General features: G+C 43.2%; 1 protein-coding gene across 4 annotated transcripts; it reads right to left on the bottom strand.

Annotated features, from left to right (window-relative positions):
- Positions 1 to 200: 200 nt before the first annotated feature.
- Positions 201 to 18,667, bottom strand: LOC141546286 (zinc finger protein 8-like). 4 transcript variants are annotated; one of them, XM_074273978.1, is made up of 5 exons: positions 18,406 to 18,651; positions 16,912 to 16,964; positions 13,197 to 13,323; positions 11,551 to 11,646; positions 201 to 4,015 (listed from the first exon to the last, which is right to left on the bottom strand). In XM_074273978.1, exons 2-5 carry the CDS (start codon positions 16,942 to 16,944, stop codon positions 3,981 to 3,983), a joined length of 291 nt encoding a protein of 96 aa, XP_074130079.1. In that variant the 5' UTR covers positions 16,945 to 16,964; positions 18,406 to 18,651; the 3' UTR covers positions 201 to 3,980. The 4 variants fall into 4 exon arrangements, with proteins under 4 accessions (XP_074130079.1, XP_074130077.1, XP_074130080.1 ...); XM_074273976.1 differs by lacking the exon at positions 201 to 4,015 and adding an exon at positions 8,185 to 9,707 and having other exon boundaries at positions 18,406 to 18,667; XM_074273979.1 differs by lacking the exon at positions 201 to 4,015 and adding an exon at positions 9,753 to 9,840 and having other exon boundaries at positions 18,406 to 18,653.
- Between the last annotated feature and the right edge of the window lie 5,551 nt (positions 18,668 to 24,218).

Raw genomic sequence — 24,218 nt, 5'->3', positions numbered from 1 at the left:
TAAATATTTTTTTTTTTAATTAATCACAGTTTTAATTTACGAGATACAAACCTGGCTAATTTCTTTCTTGCTATTTTCTTCCTGTTCTGCCAGAGTAAGTGCTAGTCGGGCTGCAGGATCCAGGAGGAAGCCCGTGTTAGCGCACACAGTCATGTGCGGTATGTAGGAGACCCTTACCCAAAATGACTGTTGGGGATGTGCAGGATTTTGATGAGACAAGGCGCGGGTGAAGTAAAAGAATTTACTAAATTACAAGTAAAAGTAGAAGTTTAAGTTTATTACAAATCATCAAGAGATCTCAAATGGAGCAGAACTCTTGGATGGAATTAGAGTTCTGTCAGTTCTGATCATTCTGCCCATTCTTCCCACCCTCCTATATAGGATTTGAGACTATACAGAGCTATTGGGTTTGAATAGGCTTCAATAAGGTTGTAGAAAGTTTGATTAGTGATAGTTCAAACTGTATAGAGCTTAAGTGGAGGTGCTTAATGTGAATTCAGTTCTATTGATGGTTAAGTAGGAGTACTTAACTACTTAGCTTTAGTTCAGCTCTATAGAAAACTTGGGTGGTGTCTGCTGAACTCTATAGAAAGGTAAATTAGTGGTACTTAACAGAGGTGGGGTTGGGCTGGCTTCTAGGTCAAGATAACGTGGGAAATGACTCTTTTTGGGGTTTCCAGCCTCAGTTTCCCTTGTCAGATTCCCATCATGACTACTCAGAGATCACTCAGTACAGAAAACAGAAAGGCTGTTTATTAACTCTCAGGAGGATGAGCCATTCTGTCACTACATAAGGGATAGAGAAAGTTCATGGTAAGAGGGCTGGAGAAGTAGTGAAGATATGCAGCTTTTATCAGAGAAATTGCATCCCAATTAAGAGAGCATTGAGAAGGGGATGGGGCATCTAATTGGTTGTTGCTATCCAGAGAGATGGAATGGAAGGATTCTGATTTCTAGGAAACATAAAATCAGGCCTTCAGGCTTTTAGAAAATTAAGCAGAAGGTGGTCAAGCTAATAGACTCAACATGGATAAATGTCCAATACTGATAAATATCAGCTCAGGTTAATTAAATATGCTTATAGCTGGCCAAGGCTCCAGTAAACATGGGCCTGCACATACTGTACAGGTCATAGCGGGTCATAGAAGTAATGAAAATAAAATAGAGAAAAAGAATCCATCCATTCCTGTAAGTTCTTCTCCTGATATCTCTGTTCCACACATTAATATTCCAAAACATTCACATGCCGTGATTTTAGAGATTCTCCATCTGAAGAGAATCTATTTTGTTTGGCACCCACTTCATTTTTGCTCTCAGAAAGACACTGTAATGAATATTTTACTGGATCTAGTTCCTTTCTCACCAATTCTGCAGTGTGGTTTCTGGGTCACCATCTATGGGCATTTGATCACCATTTAATCAATTGTAATTCCAAGCAACTTTCCCAAACTGTTGCACCAATTCACAGCAACATTTATTGGATTTCTGTGCCTCTGGGTTTAATGCCCCTGTGTGGTACGGAAATGGTGAGGGGTCACCATTTAATAAAAAAGCTGGAGAGAGCTCTAGGGAAAAGCAAAGTTTATTGTACTTTCTTGAGAGAAGGGTGTCCCACCCTTGGAGCAGACAATGGAAGAGAGGAAGCACCTCCTGTGGGCAGGACAGCCCCTTAAATCCCTAACGCAAAACGCCCCCCTCCCACCACTGACCCTCATCCTCATTGGCTGAGAGTCTTACATTCTAAACTTGAGATCTGCCCATGAAATTGAACTTGACCAATAAGTACATAGTTGCCCATATTTGGATGAAATAGGGAGATGATATCATAGGAGGGCAAGGCAATGCCCTTTGCTCCAACTTCAGAGTCCTTCAGGCCTATGCGAACTCTGAAGTAGATGAAGCCTTACTCAATTTTCACAACTGTCTTGAGAGATCTCACCTCATCTCTTTCACCTCTAATACTATCTTCATCTTTTTTTCCATCTCAGTAACTATAAAGTTTAACCTTAGAATTGAAACTTTTCATTCTTAAGAACATCTTTGTAAAAGATATTTTAAATATGAATAACTCAGGGAGGAGACCTTCATTGGGTGTCCAGAAAGAGCTGTTCGTTTAGGAACCATATGCAAGTTTCATAAGTCGAGAAATATCTAAGCTTCAAACTCTCCATTTTGCTGCCTCTGCAAAATGGCAATCATTGCTAACAGGTTCAGGGAAGTCATTTGAATCATTATCCCTTACCTGAAGTGGAGAGGCCAGCAGTCAATGTCTTTAAAGAGGTACAGTTTGTCTTTAAGTTCCCCTTTGGCTTCTCAGACCCACAAGATGAAGGGATTTTTATCTGGCAGAGATCTTAAAGATCAGCTAGCCTAGTAGGCTCAGTTTTTCTGAGGAGGGAACTGAAATGCTGGATCTGTTCCTCTTTGGCGTTGGGAAAGTAATTTAAGGTTACTTTCCCAACGCCAAAGAGGAACAGATCCAGCATTTCACCCCTGCTTTCTGACTCCAAATGTAGGGTTCTTTCCATGTCAACACATTTCTTTTCAAGTAGGTCATACAGATGCATGTGTGTATTCGTGTATGCGCGCTGTGGGCATGCGTGTCTGTGTGTGATAGTTAAGAATGCTGCATATTAGGAAGTTTATCCCCAAACTGAAATCTCAAAGGGAGGAGATACACAGGAAATGAAATTTGAAGTGGCTCAGTAAGGAGCCCTGGAGTTTCCTGAACAAGACCTGGATGTAGTGCCGATGGCAACTTAGGTCAGCGCGGCATCGGAGAACGGACAACGGGGTGTTCAGGAGAGCCTTTAGATAGGAAGTCCCCGGGGACAGAATGAAACGTTCCAGAATGAGGGTTCAAGGTGGGAAAGTGGCTACATGAAGATCGAGTCAGGGATGAAAGAGGTGCAGGGGAGACAGAGCAAAGAACTGGAAATGCTGGGAGTGAGCATGGGGAGCCAGCGATCCCATAGCACTGGGGCTGGGACAGAGCTCCTGGGAGGCTTGAGGCTTGAGGGTGGCAGTGCCCTAAACCATGACAGGGAAGGTTAGAAGAGGAACAGTTCTGTGGACATCCCCCCAGGGAAGGCAGCAGGGGTCAGTTACATGCCAAGTACATGCTAACCCCTCACTGGCCAAGCCAGCAACATGAGAGGACGGGCCAGTCAAAGGTAAAAGCGCCTCCCTCAGCAGCTCAGCTGGATCCATTTTCTACAGGTCCTGGTCTCTTGACCAGCTACAGTACATTTTAGGGGTTCCCTAGTTGTGACTGATCCATGCAGTAGAGGGATGGGGGACTCTGGCTCCTGTAAGAAAGCCACAGTGTTGTCACTGGGAGATCTTGGGGAGAGGAGGAGTCACTGAACACAGGCAGTCCAACCCGCCCCTACCTCGCTGTCCAACTCTCCCTGGGTTCTTGTTGCTCTTGTGGCAGTTTAGGGGTTGAAACCTGGGGGTCTAGGGCGAGAGAGAGCTTGACGCCTTCTGTGGGGGTTCAGCTGCTTCCCAGGCATTCTCAGGTGAGTACACATAGTCCTGAGAAGAAAATAAAGCAATGCCACTTGTGCTGTGTGAGGAATACAGTCCTATCACTGACTTGCTGGAGGGCCCAAGGAAGGCTCAGCAAAGCTGGCTGACTTTGGCTTCTTCCCAGGAGTCTCATGGTTTCCCAGACTGAGTTAATGAGTCTGCAAACTTTCTAGAGTCTGAAGTGAGGGAAGAGAGGGCCATTGATCCCTAGGGAAAATGAAGAAAGTCTTTATGGAGGTGGTGCTTGAGCTGATCCTTCATGGAGTTCAGTGATTTCCAAGAAGAATTCATTAAAAACAAGTTCTTGGAATTAAAATGCATTGTGCTAAACCCTGAACAGCAGGGAGGCTTGGGTGGCCAGAGTGTGAGTGGTAAGGCTTCTTTCAGCTTCCAGGTTTTCCTTCTGTGAGTATAGACCAGTGTTTAAATCAGGTGGTTTCATGTGGGATTTAGGTACTCATTCCAGTGGAAGGTGCACTGCCATCTGGTGATAAAAAGGGCAGAAAACATTTCTGTGTAAAGGGAAATATGGACGTCAATTATTAAATGCTATGAGATGTTGTGACGGGTAAAATGATGACATAGCAAAACAATAAGAAAAGAGCTTTGTTTTAAAACTTGAAAAAAGCCACGTCTGTCACAGCTGATGGTCCCATGATCTTGTTTTTGTTGTCTGTACCTTTCTCCTGGTTCTACTCACTGACTTAGCATCAGTTCATGTAAGTTTCTCCAGGCCTCTCTGACATCAGCCTTCTGACCGTTTCTCACAGAACAATATTGCTTGACATTCATACTCTACAACTTATTAGCCATGGATAAGTTTTGTAAGTAAAAAGCTGTAATCAAATAAAAAAATTAAAACATAATCATAATATTTCCTTATTTTCTCCTTCTGATCAAAAGGTTGGAATGACCCTGAAGATTGATGAGGAACATGGATTTCAGACAGGATTTGGATTTTATGTAAAATAAGGGAGTTATAAAGTGAATGCAAAGGAAGATGGCAAGCCAGATAAAGAAGAGAAACATCAAACCAAGGAGGGCAGAATGGAGAGTACGGCCAGTGTTTTCAGGCAAACAGGAGAGTAAATCAGAGGAAGGGGGAGACATTCCTCAGAAAATCCTGACCCCTCTTCCATAAGTCTTCTGCTTGCATGTTTTGAGCACTAAGCCCTTATTTGAGCTTTGAAGGTAGCGGTTGAGAAAGAAACGATATTTCTCTGGAGTGATGATACAGTATCTCCCTCTCTCTCCTGTTAGGGTCACCAGCACTCCACGGTTTTGCAATACTGTGAGGTCAAGTGAATAAACGTGTGTTTGGTGGTTTGTGACAAGCTTCCCTAGATGCTTCATGCCCATGACTAGTTCTAGCAAGATGCTTCTGACAGAGGGGCACAGTGAGCCCTAGCTGGCTGTGGTCTGGGTCAGGAATACAGCTGACACTAACAGGACTCCTTTGCTGATGGAGGGTCAGCTTTAACCAGAGAGGAACTTCAGCAGAGAGATTTCCTGGAAATGGGGACAACTTGAGCATGGTGTGGACAGAATCAGAGAGATCCTCCTAGAAGGGAGGAAGGCAGTGATATAGAACCACATCAGGACAGTCCTGGTGAAGGAGGGAGTTCTGCAACCAAGAGATGGAGAGTAGAGGGTGAATCCCAGACAGAGAAAGTGCAACTCACAGCATGAAGCACCTCCAGGTATGGGTGTTTACCTCTGGCACTGCTATGGGTCAAGAAGCCTTTGGGGATTCCCACATCAACCCAGAAATTGAATCTATGCCTTTGCAGTTGCCTTTATTGTGCACACAGTTTAGGAATCTGATGTCTGATTTGTTGAGACAGGCTTCTGCATGGCCCATGATTAAGGGGGCTTTTCCAGCACTATAGAGTTCTATTCAGGGACATCTGTGGCCACAGGAGCTCTGAATATAGCATTAAAATAAAGCTGCAATTACAATGCATGAGACTTAGTGATCCAAGGTCGAGGCACATATTGCTGATTATGCCCTGGATATAGAGGCAAACTTGAGTTTCTGGACAGACCCCGAAGTGTCATAGACCCTCCAAGTAAGGGTCTGCAATGCTAGGGACTGTAAAACCTTCTACTAAGACCATTAGTTCTGGTTTAATGTGAGCCTTTTTCATATGGGTAGTTTTTCTTCTAAGAATTATTTTAGTAGTATGAGGAGAATGGGTGTAGAAATGATGATAGGGGGCACTGGCTGCTTCCCTTACATGAGTTACTGCTCTTTGAAACAGACCAGGACAGGCGGCTTCTCAGCCTGGAGAGGTTCAGGAATTTGGAAGCAGGACCACCTGCATGGATTACAGAACCTCCTGGTGATCTGTCCTTGCAAATCCAGTGGTGTCCTGCAGGTTCTGCCATCTAGCACATGATATTGCCCATTTAGGATGTGACAGGTGGAAGCCTAAGTACACAACCTTGAGTGGCTGAAAGAGGAGTGGTGAGCAGGAATTCAAAGGGACATCAATTATGCACCATGGCTCCAAGGAGCTTTCAGAGATTCCAGCAGACCCAGTCACAGGACTGGATTAGGAGCTGAGGCTGAGACACAAGTTGTTAAGGCTCTGATAATGTCTATAGACACTATCACAATAGAGTTCTGTAGGAGGGAGCATTAAGTTGCTATGATTTCAGCCATGGGTACAATGGTATCAAGGGTCCTGACATTATCTCCTAAGGACTTACCTTCTTCCTATCAAGCTCTTCCATGAATTTAATAAGGGGGGTTAAGTATCCCATTAACTCTTTTTCCCCATCCTTGGTGACTGGGGGGTAAAAGGCAAAATGTTGGTGCTGAGTGACTGACCAGGTTGAAAGCACCTTTGGTAATGAAGCTCTTGTAAAATGGGTACATCCATTACTATGTATTTCTTTAAGAACCCTACTTAATTGAATGATCTTTCTCTTTTTTTTTTTTTTCCCTAGTAAATTTATTTATTCTTAACACACATTGCTTTATGAATGTTCTGGGGAGAGAAAAATCAGAGCTAAAGTGTAAAATCATTGATGAGATTAAAAAAAAAAAAAAAATAGAAAAAAGTAGAGAACATAGCACATGTTCATTCACATTCAGTCTCCTTAGTTGTTCGTGTCGATGCAGATGGCGTTTTCTATGCAGTCTGTTGAGAATGCTTTGCATCCCTGAAACTCTGAGAAAGACCAAGGCTTTCCTAGTTGGTCATCACGCATTCTGACTGGTACTGGGTACAATGTACTTCTGGTTCTGCTTATTTGGATCAGCATCAGGTCATGTAATTTCAGGCCTTTCCAAAACTTGCTCTTTCATCATTTTTACAGAACAGTAATATTCCATTGCCTTCATGTACCACAACTTGTCTGGGCATTCTCCCATGGTCAGACACATATTTATTTTTCAATTCTTTGCAACTTCACAACATTTCCAACATTGATTACCGCAATTTGGCTCATGTGGGTATGAAAGACTTTTTTTCTAAGAGGATTTTTGCTAGCCCAGACCCTGTGGCAGTATGAGGGAAAGTGTGCAGACCATCCCCAAGGCATATTTGGAAGCATGGGCAGCTGGCAATTGGATGAAGTCCCTCTGCTAGGTTTGAAAGGGAACAACTGGGAGAGGAAACTGGTCCCAAGCTGGCTTCAGAGGCTTGGATACATTGTGTTTGGGGCAGCTGGGACTCATCTCACAGGAGGTGATAGCAGCCTTAGGAACCTCCCTCACCAGTGTTTTTGGGCTATTCCCTCCAACTTGTTAGATGCAAAAAGAGTGCAAATGCTACGTTGTGGTCCACACTCAGTTCTCACAGTCCTCTCTGTGTAGATGGCTCTTTTCATCACAAGATCATTAGAACTAGCCTGAATTATGTCATTGTTCAAAAGAGATATATCCATCAGAATTGATCATTGTATAATCTTGCTGTTGCCATGTATGTTGATCTCTGGGTCTGCTCACTTTGCATCAGTTCATGTAGGTCTCTCCAGGCGTCTCTGGAATCATCCTGCTGCTCATTCCTTATGGAGGAATAATATTCTACAACATTCATGTGCTATGACTTATTCAGTATTTCCCAGCTGCTGGGCATCCACTCAGTTTCCAGTTTCTTGCCACTATAAACAGGGCCACAGAAACACATTTTCATATGTGGGTCCTTTTCCCTCCATTAGGATCTCTTTGTCAATTAAGCCCAGTAGAAACATTAGTAGTTCAAAGGCTATGCACCTTTTAATTGCCCTTTGACCATAGTTCCATATTGCTGGACAGAATGGTTGGATCCCTTCACAATTCCACCAACAAAACATTAGCTCCCAGGTTTCCCCCCAAAGCATTTCCCCATTGGTTATATTGAGGTTTTGTCCAGTTTGGGTTCTTTGGTATCAAGTAAGAAATCCTCTATTTGCAAAAGTTTTCCAACACTGATTACAGTCATAAAGTTTCTCTTAAGTGTGGTTACACTCATGGTCAGTAAGACTAGATTTATGTCTAAAAGCTTTTCCACACTGGTTACATTCATAAGGTTTCTCACCAGTGTGGATTCTCTGATGTATAGTAAGAACACTCTTCCCTGCAAAAGCCTTTCCACACTGGTTACATTCATAAGGTTGCTCTCCAGTGTGGATTCTCTGATATATAGTAAGAACACTCTTCCCTGCAAAAGCCTTTCCACACTGGTTACATTCATAAGGTTTCTCACCACTGTGGATTCTCTGATGTATAGTAAGAGCTTCTTTTTTTCTAAAAGCCTTTCAACACTGGTTACATTCATAAGGTTTCTCACCAGTGTGGATTCTCTGATGTACAATAAGAGCGTCTTTTTTTCTAAAAGCCTTTCCACACTGGTTACATTCATAAGGCTTCTCTCCAGTGTGGATTCTCTGATGTACAGTAAGAACACTCTTGTCTCCAAAAGCCTTTCCACACTGGTTACATTCATAAGGTTTCTCACCAGTGTGGATTCTCTGATGTACAGTAAGAGCACTCTTGCCTGCAAAAGCCTTTCCACACTGGTTACATTCATAAGGTTTCTCACCAGTGTGGATTCTCTGATGTACAGTAAGAGCACTCTTGCCTGCAAAAGCCTTTCCACACTGGTTACATTCATAAGGTTTCTCACCAGTGTGGATTCTCTGATGTATAATAAGAGCTTCTTTTTTTCTAAAAGCCTTTCCACACTGGTTACATTCATAAGGTTTCTCTCCAGTGTGGATTCTCTGATGTATAGTAAGAGTTTCTTTTTTTCTAAAAGCCTTTCCACACTGGTTACATTCATAAGGTTGCTCTCCAGTGTGGACTCTCTGATGTGCAAGAAAACCTCCCTTTCTTCTAAAGGCCTTTCCACACTTACAATCATAAGGCTTCTCTCCAGTATGGATTCTCTGATGACTAGTAAGAACGCTCTTGCTTGCAAAAGCCTTTCCACACTGGTTACATTCATAAGGTTGTTCTCCAGTGTGGATTCTCTGATGTGCAAGAAAACCTCCCTTACTTCTAAAGGCCTTTCCACACTTACAATCATAAGGCTTCTCTCCAGTATGGATTCTCTGATGATTAGTAAGAACGCTCTTGCTTGCAAAAGCCTTTCCACACTGGTTACATTCATAAGGTTTCTCTCCAGTGTGCATTCTCTGATGTACAATAAGATGTGACTTTCTTGTGAAAGCCTTTCCACACTGGTTACATTCATAAGGTTTCTCACCAGTGTGCATTATCTGATGTCTAGTAAGATCTCCCTTCGTTCCAAATGACTTTCCACATTGGTTACATACATAAGGTTTCTCTCCAGTGTGGATTCTCTGATGTCTAGTAAGAACTCCCTTGTGTCTAAAAACCTTTCCACACTGATTACATTCATAAGACTTCTCTCCAGTGTGGGTTCTCGGATGCAAACTAAGAAATACTCTATTTTTGAAATCCTTTCCACCCTGGTTACAATAATTAGTTTTCTCTCCTGTGTGGATTCTCGATTGTTCAATAAGATTTTCCTTTTTTATAAAATCTTTTCCACATTCAGTACATTCACAACGTCTCTCTCTAAACTGGATTCTCTCATATGTTGCACAGCTTTCTCTCCAAGTAAAGTCAGAGGATCCATCACCCATGAATAGTTGCTTGGGAGTTTCTACCACAGAATGGCTTAGCTCTGCAGGAGGTTCTTTCATTTCAAGTCTAATCTCTCCTTCCAAAACAAAAGAAAAAGAGCAAATAATAAAAGAAACATAGTCATTATCCCAACACATAAACACACTCACATATATTTATATTCCCTTTCTTCCATCAGCAGAAGAGAAACTCAGTCATTTTCTCTTTTCCTAGGCAAACAAAAATAATATAAAATGGGCAGAAGCAATCATTCTAAGTACCATTAATTCACATCCCAAACATGATCAAATTTCTAAGGAGTTTCATGGAACCAAACTATAACCTGTGACAACACAAAGAGTGCTTTCATTCTCCTTAGGTGACAACTCAGGTCACCAGCTCAGAATGGCTGAGAGACTTGGCCCAAATCCCAGCAGCTGAGACTAGAATTTAAACCTTGTGAATAGACATGCTCTACTTCAATTATGTGACAGTTATCTCCACTTTTAATTTTTCCCTTTCCCTTTCATTAACTGCACTTTGCTTCTTTTTCATAGACATGACTTCTGGTGCATATATAGGAAATACTCAAAGGCTACAAACTTTCTACCAAAACAGACCTTAAAGTGGCGCTCATTGACTTGTGTAAGGTTGTTTTCTAATTTGAATGTTTCCTCTGATTATGTTACTCTTCTTCTCTCTGGCAGATTCATAAAGGAATTGTTTGGCTACATGGGTTGGTCATTCAATAGGGTTTCAGTTGTTATCCTTTCAAAGGTTGTGATTATATAAATTATATAAATATTATTAAAAAAACAAAACAACATAAAGCAATATATATATATATATATATATACACATACACACACACACACACACACACACACACACACACACACACACACATATATATATATATATACACATATATACACACACACATATATATATGTATATGTATAATTGATCCTTGAGTCATTTAGGGCAACATTTGTTATAAGCCAAGAGAAAAATAAATCTTTTTTAACAGTAATTAGCAGTAAGCTTTGACTGCTATCGTTTAAAAAATGAATTTCCCTGTCTCCACAGGACCTTTGTCCCAATTCTGTTTTGTGCCTCATACATGTATGACAATGTTCATTGTATCTGCTTCAAAATCAGAATACAATACAGTGGATAGAATGTGTCTTGAATCAGGAAGCCCAGGGTTTTAATCCCATCTGAGAACCTTGCAAGTCAAGTTATAGGACTTCTGTTAGATTCAGTTTCTTTATCTGTAAAATGGACATAATAATAGCACTTAACTCCTTGGGTTCTCATGAGGAAAAAATAAGACAGTGCAGAGCATGGCACACAGGGCTGTATAAATGCTAGCTATTTTGTTTCACTTTGGCTCTTTCCTCACCAGTTCTGTTCTCCTTAAACTATCATGATCCTCATCAGCTAATGATGCACTGGAGCACTAAATTATCCAGTTTATCTAGTGCGCAGTGGGTCTCTCCACAGTTGCTAGTGTATTGTCTGCCCCACCACTCTGTGACCTTCATGAGATCAGGGGATGTCCCTGACATCTCTTTGTGTTCCTGGTGTTTAGTCTAGGACTGCCATGTAGCAGTCCCTACTGACTAGAAGTACTAAGAAATGGCCCCTGTCCCAAAGCTAATCCCTTTGCCCACTTTCAGGAGACTTCCATTATTCCAAATTCCAAACAGTTCCTTATAGAATCACAGATGCTCACTGCAAGGGACCTACAGGGCCATGGAGTGAGACTCACTCATTGTATAGATTCACTGACAAGCCCTGGACACTGCTGCCAAGAAGTATTCAATAAAGAATTCCAAGTCTGGCCTGTCTGTCCCAAAATCAGCATTTGCTTCAGGGTTACTCCCAGAAGCCTCTTCTGACTACAGATCTCATACCCCTGCTTTCTTTTCACTCACCTGGAGAGCATCTCCTCAGGCATTCTTGGTCCAGCATCCACAGTGCTTCCCTTTGCTCAAAATAAGAGATCATCTCTTCTCCGGGAGCAGGAAGCCCTGGGCAGGGAAATCAGTAAGAGAAGAAGATGGAGAGCAGTTGGTCACTTAGTTCTCCTTAGAGAAAGGATCAGGATGCAGAGCTGAAATTCAGCCCCTGATGTTCAGACATTTCAGCCAATATTTCCTCACTGGGATTGTAAACCAACTCACCTAAAGCAGGATGGACCCAATATTTGTACAGCTTCCTCTGAGACAGAGCCAAAGACCCTTCCTCCCACCTCCTATCCTGTGAGGCTGCCTTCTGACAGAAACTTCTGATCCCAAACCTGGGCAAAAAGAGTTTCTGGGCTGGAACAGCCTCAGGCCTGATCAAGGGCGACACTGAATGTGACACGCATTTTTACAGAAGGAAAGACTCATTCCATCGTTTGCATTATCCAGAAGTTAAGGGAACTGTTCATGGAGTAGAGAGCTCTGGGCATAAAGTCAGGTGGACCCGAGTCAGCATTAAGTGTTGGACAGCCACTAACTGTGTACATCTGGGAACATCAATTCAGTTATGTTTCTTTTCCTCAGTTTCCCTCAAATCTCAAATGGAGATAACAATATCAACCAACTTGGAAAGTTAAGGTGATGATATACTGCTACAGTATTTCATTTTACTCTTCATTTATAAACAAACATTTCAGTATCATAGTACAATAAAAAGAAGATTGCACAAGAAAATGTAAATCAACAGTGCACAACTTGCTATTCTTTTCAAATAGACAAGAAAATTATCAAGTGAACATTTTCCCTCACTTCGCTTGCCCCTACCCTTGGGATGGCTGTTACTACATAGAAATACACACACACACACACATAAATACACAAGAATGTAAATATGTATCTACACATAGATATATAAAATTGGCTACCAGTATTTCTATTTATGAGTTTTTCTCTCTGGATGCAAACAACATCTTTCTTGATTCTTCCTCTGTTATGAATTTTGTTCCTTATAATCATCAAAGTAAATTATTACTGGAAGTTCTTCTTAAACAGAATTGTTATGGTTTGTAAAGAAAGGATATGGCACAGGCCCTGGCAGGTAGAAATAAGTGCTTATTCCCTTCTCTTTCTTTCCCACCCCTTGTACTGGAATATGGAGGCAATCCAAAGGCAGATTAAGGAGAACCTTCCCATATGAGGGACAACCAGGTGCTTTGGCTACAAATTGATAATTGCTATAAAAAAATATATATATATATATATATATATATTCCAAATATTAGACTCATCTGAAAAAGGAAGGAATTGAAAGGAAAAGCCTCCTTAGCAGTTTTCAGAGCTGTGGCAGTCAAAATTCGTGTCCAGATAGAGGCTAAACTCTAAGAGTAGTTCCATGTTTGAGATGCTTACCTGATTTAATCTTTGACCTGTGAATGGGTAAGAGAAAACTTCAGGAATTACAAAGGGCATCCCTAAGTCCTGTCCTACAAGGCAAAGACCAACCCTTTCCCTTCTCTTCCTCCACCCCAAAGCCTGCACACTGGGTAATGAGTAGATTGTATTGTAGACTTATAGTAGATTGATTATATATTTGCAATTATCAGAAGTGCTCTTACCCAAGGAGAGCAGGTTCTGGGCATTCTCCACCATGACCTCCTTATATAGCTCCTTCTGAGAGGGGTCCAAGAGCCCCCACTCCTCCTGGGTGAAGTCCACAGCTAGCTCCTTGAATGTCACAACCTCCTGCAGCATCAAAAGTCAGAAGATGTGGAGTTGAAAGACCCTTTAGAAGTTGAGTCCAATCCCTTCCAATTTAGGGGAGGAAACAGAAAAATAGAGAAGCAATTTGCCCAAAAGTCATAGGCTTTCTAAAGAGTCAGAGTCTACTCTTGAATCTGTGGTCATTAAGAGACTGATTGAATTTAGGACCTTTTGAAATAAAGCTGAGAAGTGACTTATTATGGAACACATAAGGAATGGCATCCTAGGGCCACAGGGCATATTCCCTTAATGAATTCTTCCACATTGTTTTCCTTGGTAACCCTATTGTTGTTCCAGCACCACTTCCTATTTCCCACTCCTTGTGCCTATTTTAGCTCTTCCTTTTATCTATAACCTCTTCTCCTATATAAACCACCTTTGGCCAAAGAGAATGGAAACAGTGAATTTTACGCAATTTATGTCAAGCTAGGAACTGCTTCCCTGACCTCTTCTGGTCTATAAGTAAGGCACATTCCACAGTTTATTTCCCTTATTCTATTATTTCACTTCTGGACAACAATGTTTTGAAAAGAAGCCATCTCTAGGGTTGGTCCACAAGCAGCGGCAGAAAGCTCCTACAGCACAGCCTCAGAATGGGAACCCTGGAGCATTTAACTGCATGAAGGGTCAAGGAAAAAAGACCCTGTGAGCAGAGAGCTATGTGACAGAGAACAGAAATCTGGGAAAAACAGCAAAGGAAGGTGGACAATGAGAAGAGGGAGAGAAATCCTTGTTAGAAAGGGGAAGAAAAATGGATGAAATTAGAAAACTAATCAACAGGACTGTTTGAAGGGCAGAGAGTGAGGGGCATCTACAAGAGAAGTAAGGGGAAAAGAGGATGAAGAAATAAAATAATAAAGCAGAACTGATGAACAAATTTCTAGAGAAACTCAAAGCAAAGAACTTATGGCATGTTCTAAATGGGACAACAGAGAAATATACTTATTTCTTTTCGACACATGGTACTTTTATAAAAATTAACCATTGGTATATAGAGCCCCTCCACACAGATGAAAAAATTCAGAAATAATCAATATATTCTTTCATTTCCTAAAGTAATAAGAATGAAAATTATTTCAAAGATTACCAACAAAAAATACAAACCTAAAAGGAGATTTACTTATGATATATTACATAATGACTGAGTCAGAGGACAAATCTTAGAAATGATAAATTTGTTTTTTCTTTTTGTTTTTTTTCCCCTGAGGCTGGGGTTAAGTGACTTGCCCAGGGTCACACAGCTAGGAAGTGTTAAGTGTCTGAGACCACATTTGAACTCGGCTCCTCCTGAATTCAAGGCTGGTGCTCTATCCACTGTGCCACCTAGCTGCCCAAAATGATAACTTTGTAAAGGAAAGTGAAAATCATCAATGAAACAATATCCCAAAATTTCTGGGCTTCAGCTGAAGCTCACCTTGGGAGTGGAAGTGAGGAAAGTATATAGTAAGTATATAGAAAAATAGATGTTTAACTTAATATGCATTAAAAAAACTAGAAAAAATAAATGAAAAACTGAAAATGAGTACAAAAAATGAGATATTAAAATTAGTGGGGAGATAAATGAATTGCTAAATTGGATATAAAAAATGACAAATAAAAACAAAAATGACTTCTTTGAAATGATTCATAAAGTGAAGAAAACTCTTAGCTAATATGATCAAAAGGAAGAGTGCATATAATATAGTCACTGAAATAGCAAATGGCAAAGGTAAAATGGCTCCTTTGATACCCCTGCTAGCCACTCCCCTGACTAGCCTGTATAATGTCATGTGAACAGAGCTCCTGATGGCCAAGAGAAAAATTCTCAGATTTCTTTCTGCATCTATCTCAAACAACACCAGCTTCCTCAAACAGATGTCCGAAGGAAAATTCCCAGGAAACCGTCACCAAAAGGCAGAGCTGCCAAGTCAGTGAGAAAAAGCCTGCAAGCCTCCAGAATGAAAGTGCAGTACAAGTCAAGTACCAAGGAGCCACCATTAGGACCAGACACAATTTGGCAGCAACTTTCATTAAGGAGCAGAGAACTTGGAACAGGATATGACAGAAGGCAAAGGACCTGACCCTATGGCCAAGAGCAAATTATAAAGCAAAAACAAATGGAATGCTTTCAAGGGAAAAGCACCTTTAATGAAAGTCCTTCCAAGCATTCCCAAGGAAAAGACCACAAATGTAGAAAATTTACAAAGTTGAGACCCTTGAGGAGAAATACAAAATATAATCCAGAATGAACTAGCCTCAGGGACTCAAAATAAAAGAAACAAGTAGTTATATACAATCATAGTGAGTTAACTCATGTTCCCTCTAATTCCTATTTGGGCTCACAGAGGGAATCAGAGTAAAGGTGGAAGGGGTTCTGTTTTGTCTGAATGACCTTAAGGAGAGGCTAGAAAGAGGGGAATAAGATGGAGAGAAAGGAGGGCCAGGAAATGTTGTCTCTGGCAGGGAGGGTCCTCCACTAGAGACATCTCTACAAACAAAGGCTTGGGGACATCTGAGCCTCAGGCATCTGGTCAAAGGAAGGAAGAATGCCCAGGACACAGGCAGATGAAGGGAGAAATGTAGTTTACTTCCCAGGGAATGGACGCTAGTCAGTTCTATCCATCATACTCTTCAAGGTCCACCCAGGGCCTGCTGCAGCCTAGAGGAATCATAATATCCAAGAACCTGGAGTTCCAGGATACCCTAATGTGACTCTTTTAATCCTTCCTTTCCTCCCAATTGCTCTCACAGAGCGCCTGACACTCTGCATAGGGGAGCCTAAGTTAAACAAGCAAAAAAAAAAAAAAAAAAAAAGTTGGTAGAGTACCTTGGGGCCTAGGAATGGCGGAGGTGAGGATAAGAATCGCAGCAGCTTCATTTAGAGATTGGTCCCTGTGCCAGGGCGGGTCTTAGAAGCTCCAGAGCAGCAGAATGGCCCAGAGGGGTATTAAAACTGCTGCCCTTGGACCCAAGGCCTTTCTCAGTGCTTACTGCTGGAGCCAAGGAATGGTCACGGGGAGAGTTTTGGGGATTCCTGGGAAGGCTTGGAGGAGCTGAGGCAGGATAGGAGCATCTCAGGGAGACAGTTTCTGCTCTCATGACCAAGACAAGAACTGGGGAAGCTTTCCAGGATTGGCTCCCAGCCTGACTAGGACAAACTCTGGGTGAAAGTTTTCTAGGAGCTTCAAAGAAACTTGGCACAGGAAACCAGGAGGAGGGGGGAAGAGTCTTTGGGTGCTGAGGAGGACTGGGCAGGCCTAACCAGAGCAGACCCGCTCCTTCTGTAATGGAGATTCATGATGATGTGGTTGGCTGGTCAGTCCCTTTGTAATAAGGAGGAATGTAGAAGCAAATGGTGAAATGGGAGAGGTGTTTGTGTGTGTGTGTGTGTGTGTCTGTCTGTCTCGGGTCCCAAAATGCCAAGGGTGCAAGGATGCAGTTGGGCAGGGCACTGTTACTACTGGGTTCCCCTGTTTTTGTACAGAAATGACCCATACATCAGGCCCTGACAGCTCCACAGTTTGTCCTCCATGCCAAGGGAAATGGCTGTGAGTGCTGCTATTAGTCAGGTCTGGGATGGACTGCACTCACCTGAGGAGGAGGTCCGAGGCTCCCAGGGCCCATTCCCTCTGGCTCCAGGCTCCCTGTGGAGGTAGCAAACACCCACAGTGACTCTTTTTTTTCTCAAGTTCCTCCCTTTGGTGCCTGGTCTTTCTCTCAGAGTCCTGCTGCTCCCACCCTGGAGGGCCCAGAAAAGTGGCAACAGCCAAAGATGTTGTTAACAAAGGTCACAGCTAACGATGGGGAGGCTTTAATTTTAAGTCTCTCTGAAAACCCCGAGAAAGCCAGGAACTCCAGGGGAGTCCCTCCCTTCTTTCCCTCTGCATGGAAATGCCCAGCTTCCCCCATCCCCGTACCAGGCTTTGCCTTTGATTTCATGGCCTGGGAGAATGGGTTTGGGGCCCTGACAGTAAAACTGTTCTAATTTCACCCCACTTTTGCTGCCTGCTTTTGACCCAAATCCTGGGCCAGGACTAGGTTACCAGGAGAAGCTGGGGAGGGAGAAGCATCCCAGAGGAGGAGAGGACTTCCCCTCTTTTTCTCAGCAGAAGGCAAGGCTACAGGGATTCCTGTCTGAGTGTGAGGTCCTCCAGGAGTTACAAAGGCCCTGGCCCTGCCCCCGGGGGAGAGACTGCACCCTTCAGAACAAGGTAGAGAGAGTCAGGATTGGAAAGGGAGGCGGTCTCAAGAAGACTGCTCCCCTTCTTTTACCCCTCTTCTCCCTCAGAGGTACAAGGGGCTTTGGGATCCCAGATGAGAGGAGACCAGTCAGCCTCCATGGCTCCTGAGTCAGAGCTCTCCCCTTCCCACCTGGTCCTCTGCCTCCCTGCCTCTCCTCCACCCAACTAACACACACATGATCATTCTGTACAGCAGACTGCTTTGGATAGGAGGGAGCAAAAGTGGGGAGGTGGAGGTTGGGGAAAGCTCTGGAATAGAACCCCAGGAAATGACCAGGGAAAGCCTGAGACTGAGAGACAAAATCCAGTCTGGCATTCAACTCTGAGGGCTGGGAGAGAAGAGGGGCCAGGGAAGCAGGAGGTCTGGGGATCAGGACAGACCAATGGAAGTCCTGGAAGTCGGGTCCAGTGGGGGGAGAAGTGTTGGAAAGCTGAGGCTGGGAAAGCAGGAGGACTGTGCCCTGAGGTCTGCCTGGAAGCTGGGGAGGAATGCTGGGACTTCTAGTAGAGCTCAGGCTTGGAGTCTGACAGCAGGACAGCTGAATCTCTAACCAAGAGATGGGATGGGGAGCCGGGACAGCTGGGTGCTGATCAGAAGGCTGAAATCATGGACAGAGACTGAAGTCTGGGAGAGTGTGTCCCAATGGGAATCTGGGCAAGTCTGGGGAGTGATTGGGAGTCTGGGAAAGGTTAAGGGGTGGGGGTCATGCAGGGGGCAGCCTGGGTAGAAAGGTGTTTTCCTGGTAGACTTGTTGGTCATGTACCCCAATGTCAGAAGAGGAGACTCAAAGGCCAGGGCAGCCAGTGGGAGCCGGAAATGTGGGGCATGCGAGCTCCGACCTACCTGGGAGCTGTAAGCACAGGCTTCGGTGCAGGAATGGAGAGTGATCCCAGCTCCAAGGGGAAGAAAGGGGAGAGATCTGAGCTCCCAGAGAAAATCAAGGAGATACTGGAGAAGCTCCTAGGGAAAAAACGGGGAGCAACTTGAGGACAGACCAAACTCCCAGGCAGAGCAGGGAAGGAAAAGGAGGAGGGAAAGCAGAGTGATCCCAGTTCAGACTTCCTGTTTCAGGATAACCTAGTCTGGGAGGGTCTTCCTGGTCCCAAGAGCCCCACCCCATCCTTCCCCCAGGATGCTTGAGTCCTTTCCTCCAATCACACCCAGGGCCTGGACTTCAGGGCTCTCAAAACCTCTCCCACCTTAGTCCTGCCCCCCCTATGAAAATATCTCCTGCAGTAAACTCCTCCCAGACTCCCTGCCCCACCCTCAGCCTCTCTGAGAGCTCCTCCTCCCACACTCATTCCCCACCTCCCATCCTGCTGCCCTGCAGAAAGTCCTCCCCTCACTAACCCACAGTAAGGAAACCTCTATTCTGAACAACTGGACATAAATGGCCTTTGGAAACTCGGGGTGCTGGACAGCATTCATAACTGCACATCCGGGCTCACTGTATTCACTCTCCCTTTGTTTTGGGGATCTTTGGCCCTCTACAAGCAGACCAGACCCTAAAGCTAAATACTTTTTAAAATAAATTCATCATAGTTTTAATTTACCAGATACAAACCTGGCTAATTTCTTTCTTGCTATTTTCTTCCTGTTCTGCCAGAGTAAGTGCTAGTCGGGCTGCAGGATCCAGGAGGAAGCCCGTGTTAGCGCACACAGTCATGTGCAGGATGTAGGAGACCCTTACCCAAAATGACTGTTGGGGATGTGCAGGCTTTTGATGAGACAAGGCGCGGGTGAAGTAAAAGAATTTACTAAATTACAAGTAAAAGTAGAAGTTTAAGTTTATTATAAATCATCAAGAGATCTCAAATGGAGCAGAACTCTTGGATGGAATTAGAGTTCTGTCAGTTCTGATCATTCTGCCCATTCTTCCCACCCTCCTATATAGGATTTGAGACTATACAGAGCTATTGGGTTTGAATAGGCTTCAGTAAGGTTGTAGAAAGTTTGATTAGTGATAGTTCAAACTGTATAGAGCTTAAGTGGAGGTGCTTAATGTGAATTCAGTTCTATTGATGGTTAAGTAGGAGTACTTAACTACTTAGCTTTAGTTCAGCTCTATAGAAAACTTGGGTGGTGTCTGCTGAACTCTATAGAAAGGTAAATTAGTGGTACTTAACAGAGGTGGGGTTGGGCTGGCTTCTAGATCAAGATAACGTGGGAAATGACTCTTTTTGGAGTTTCCAGCCTCAGTTTCCCTTGTCAGATTCCCATCATGACTACTCAGAGATCACTCAGTACAGAAAACAGAAAGGCTGTTTATTAACTCTCAGGAGGATGAGCCATTCTGTCACTACATAAGGGATAGAGAAAGTTCATGGTAAGAGGGCTGGAGAAGTAGTGAAGATATGCAGCTTTTATCAGAGAAATTGCATCCCAATTAAGAGAGCATTGAGAAGGGGATGGGGCATCTAATTGGTTGTTGCTATCCAGAGAGATGGAATGGAAGGTTTCTGATTTCTAGGAAACATAAAACCAGGCCTTCAGGCTTTTAGAAAATTAAGCAGAAGGTGGTCAAGCTAATAGACTCAACATTATCCAATACTGATAAATAACAGCTCAGATTAAGTAAATATGCTTATAGCTGGCCAAGGCTCCAGTAAACATGGGCCTGCACATACTGTACAGGTCATAGCGGAAACCCAGAAGTAATGAAAATAAAATAGAGAAAAAGAATCCATCCATTCCTGTAAGTTCTTCTCCTGATATCTCTGTTCCACACATTAATATTCCAAAACATTCACATGCCGTGATTTTAGAGATTCTCCATCTGAAGAGAATCTATTTTGTTTGGCACCCATTTCTTTTTTGCTCTCAGAATGAATATTTTACTGGATCTATATCCTTTCTCACCAATTCTGCAGTGTGGTTTTTGGGTCACCATCTATGGGCATTTGATCACCATTTAATCAATTGTAATTCTAAGCGACTTTCCCAAACTGTTACACCAATTCACAGCAACATTTATTGGATTTCTGTGCCTCTGGGTTTAATGCCACTAATACTATCTTCATCTTTTTTTCCATCTCAGTAAGTGTAAAGTTTAACCTTAGAATTGAAACTTTTCATTCTTAAGAACATCTTTGTAAAAGATATTTTAAATATGAATAACTCAGGGAGGAGACCTTCATTGGGTGTCCGGAAAGAGCTGTTCGTTTAGGAACCATATGCAAGTTTCATAAGTCGAGAAATATCTAAGCTTCAAACTCTCCATTTTGCTGCCTCTGCAAAATGGCAATCATTGCTAACAGGTTCAGGGAAGTCATTTGAATCATTATCCCTTACCTGAAGTGGAGAGGCCAGCAGTCAATGTCTTTAAAGAGGTACAGTTTGTCTTTAAGTTTCCCTTTGGCTTCTCAGACCCACAAGATGATGGGATTTTTATCTGGCAGAGATCTTAAAGATCAGCTAGCCTAGTAGGCTCAGTTTTTCTGTGGACATCCCCCAGGGAAGGCAGCAGGGGTCAGTTACATGCCAAGTACATGCTACCCCCTCACTGGCCAAGCCAGCAACATGAGAGTGACACACCGAGGACGGGTCATTCAAAGGTAATGGCGCCCCCCTCAGCAGGTCAGCTGAATCCCATTTTCTACAAGCCCTTGTCTAGTGACCAGCTACAGTACATTTAGGGTTTTCCTAGTTGTGACTGATCTATGCAGTGGGGGGATGGGGGACTCTGGCTCCTGTAAGAAAGCCACAGGTGTTGTCACTGGGAGATCTTGGGGAGAGGAGGAGTCACTGAACACAGGCAGGTCCAACCCGCCCCTACCTCACTGCCCAACTCCCCCTGGGTTCTTGTTGGTCTTGTGGCAGTTTAGGGGCTGAAACCTGGGGATCTAGGGCGAGAGAGAGCTTGCCGCCTTCTGTGGGGGTTCAGCTGCTTCCCAGGCATTCTCAGGTGAATACACAAAGTCCTGAGAAGAAAATAAAGCAATGCCACTTGTGCTGTGTGAGGAATACAGTCCTATCACTGACTTGCTGGAGGGCCCAAGGAAGGCTCAGCAAAGCTGGCTGACTTTGGCTTCTTCCCAGGAGTCTCATGGTTTCCCAGACTGAGTTAATGAGTCTGCAAACTTTCTAGAGTCTGAAGTGAGGGAAGAGAGGGCCATTGATCCATAGGGAAAATGAAGAAAGTCTTTATAGAGTCTTTCTTTATAGAAAGTCTTTATCAGCTTGAGCTGATCCTTAATGGAGTTCAGTAATTTCCAAGAACAATTCATTAAAAACAAGTTCTTGGAATTGAAATGCTTTGTCCTAAACCCTGAACAGCAGGGAGGCTTGGGTGGCCAGAGTGTGAGTGATAAGGCTTCTTTCAGCTTCCAGGTTTTCCTTCTGTGAGTATACACCAGTGTTTAAATCAGGTGGTTTCATGTGGGATTTAGGTACTCATTCCAGTGGAAGGTGCACTGCAATCTGGTGATAAAAAGGGTAGAAAATGGGGAAATATGGACGGCAATTATTAAATGCTATGAGATGTTGTGACGTGTAAAAAGATGACATAGCCCAAACAATAAGAAAAGAGCTTTGTTTTAAAATGTGAAAAAAGCCACATCTGCCACAGTTGATGGTCCCATAATCTTGTTTTTGTTGTCTGTACCTTTCTCCTGGTTCTACTCACTGACTTAGCATCAGTTCATGTAAGTTTCTCCAGGCCTCTCTTTCATCAGCCTTCTGACCGTTTCTCATAGAACAATATTGCTTGACATTCATACTCTACAACTTATTAGCCATGGATAAGTTTTGTAAGTAAAAAGCTGTAATCAAATAAAAAAATTAAAACATAATCATAATATTTCCTTATTTTCTCCTTCTGATCAAAAGGTTGGAATGACCCTGAAGATTGATGAGGAACATGGATTTCAGACAGGATTTGGATTTTATGTAAAATAAAGGAGTTATAAAGTGAATGCAAAGGAAGATGGCAAGCCAGATAAAGAAGAGAAACATCAAACCAAGGAGGGCAGAATGGAGAGTACGGCCAACATTTTCAGGCAAATGGGAGAGTAAATCAGAGGAAGGTAAGGGGGAGACATTCCTCAGAAAATCCTGACCCCTCTTCCATAAGTCTTCTGCTTGCATGTTTTGAGCACTAAGCCCTTATTTGAGCTTTGAAGGTAGCGGTTGAGAAAGAAACGATATTTCTCTGGAGTGATGATATAGTATCTCCTTTTCTCTCCTGTTAGGGTCACCAGCACTCCACGGTTTTGCAATACTGTGAGGTCAAGTGAATAAACGTGTGTTTGGTGGTTTGTGACAAGCTTCCCTGGATGCTTCATGCCCATGACTAGTTCTAGCAAGATGCTTCTGACAGAGGGGCACAGTGAGCCCTAGCTGGCTGTGGTCTGGGTCAGGAATACAGCTGACACTAACAGGACTCCTTTGCTGATGGAGGGTCAGCTTTAACCAGAGAGGAACTTCAGCAGAGAGATTTCCTGGAAATGGGGACAACTTGAGCATGGTGTGGACAGAATCAGAGAGATCCTCCTAGAAGGGAGGAAGGCAGTGATATAGAACCACATCAGGACAGTCCTGGTGAAGGAGGGAGTTCTACAACCAAGAGATGGAGAGTAGAGGGTGAATCCCAGGCAGAGAAAGTGCAACTCACAGCATGAAGCACCTCCAGGTATGGGTGTTTACCTCTGGCACTGCTATGGGACAAGAAGCCTTTGGGGATTCCCACATCAACCCAGAAATTGAATCTATGCCTTTGCAGTTGCCTTTATTGTGCACACAGTTTAGGAATCTGATGTCTGATTTGTTGAGACAGGCTTCTGCATGGCCCATGATTAAGGGGGCTTTTCCAGCACTATAGAGTTCTATTCAGGGACATCTGTGTCCACAGGAGCTTTGAATAAAGCATTAAAATAAAGCTGCAATTACAATGCATGAGACTTAGTGATCCAAGGTCGAGGCACATGTTGCTGATTATGCCCTGGATATAGGGGGAAACTTAAATTTCTGGAGAGACTCCCGAGTAAGGATCTGCAAAGCTAGGGAGAGTAAAATCTGCTACTAAGAACATTAGTTCGGGTTTAATGTGAGCCTTTTTCATATGAGTAATTTTTCTTCTAAGGATTATTTTAGTAGTATGAGGAGAATGGGGATAAAAGTGATAGGGGGCACTGGCTGCTTCTCTTACATGAGCTACTGCTCTTTGAAACAGACCAGGACAGGTGGCTTCTCAGCCAGGAGAGTTTCAGGAGTTTGGGAACATAACCACCTACCTGGATTGCAGAACCTCCTGGTGACCTGACCCTGCAAATCCAGTGGTGTCCAGCAGGTTCTGCCATCTAGCACATGATATTGCCAATTTAGAATGTGACAGATGGAAGCATAAGTACACAACCTCGAGTCTGGCTGAAGGGGGAGTGGTGAGCAGGACTTCAAAAGGACCTTTGCACCATGGCTCCAAGGAGCTTTCAGGGATTCCAGCAGACCCAATCATAGGACTGGATTAGGAGGTGAGGCTCAGTTGTGATCCCTAAAGAGTGAGACTGAGAGACAAGTTGGTAAGTCTCTGATAATGTGTATAGACACTATCACAATAGAGTTCTGTAGGAGGGAGCATTAAGTTGCTATGATTTCAGCCATGGGTACAATGGTATCAGGGGTCCTGACATTATCTCCTAAGGACTTACCTTCTTCCTATC

The sequence above is a fragment of the Sminthopsis crassicaudata genome, chromosome 6, assembly GCF_048593235.1.
Source record: "Sminthopsis crassicaudata isolate SCR6 chromosome 6, ASM4859323v1, whole genome shotgun sequence".
Taxonomy (NCBI): domain Eukaryota; kingdom Metazoa; phylum Chordata; class Mammalia; order Dasyuromorphia; family Dasyuridae; genus Sminthopsis; species Sminthopsis crassicaudata.
This window is presented reverse-complemented; position numbering and strand designations above follow the sequence as displayed.

Excerpts from the sequence above, each read along its gene's own strand:
- LOC141546286 (XM_074273976.1), bottom strand. The coding sequence starts at position 16,944 with ATGGGCCCTGGGAGCCTCGGACCTCCTCCTCAG. Across the intron at positions 13,324-16,911 it reads GCCTCGGACCTCCTCCTCAG|GAGGTTGTGACATTCAAGGA; the intron begins GTGAGTGCAGTC and ends TTGATGCTGCAG. Across the intron at positions 9,708-11,550 it reads CCTGAGGAGATGCTCTCCAG|GAGAGATTAGACTTGAAATG; the intron begins GTGAGTGAAAAG and ends TTGTTTTGGAAG.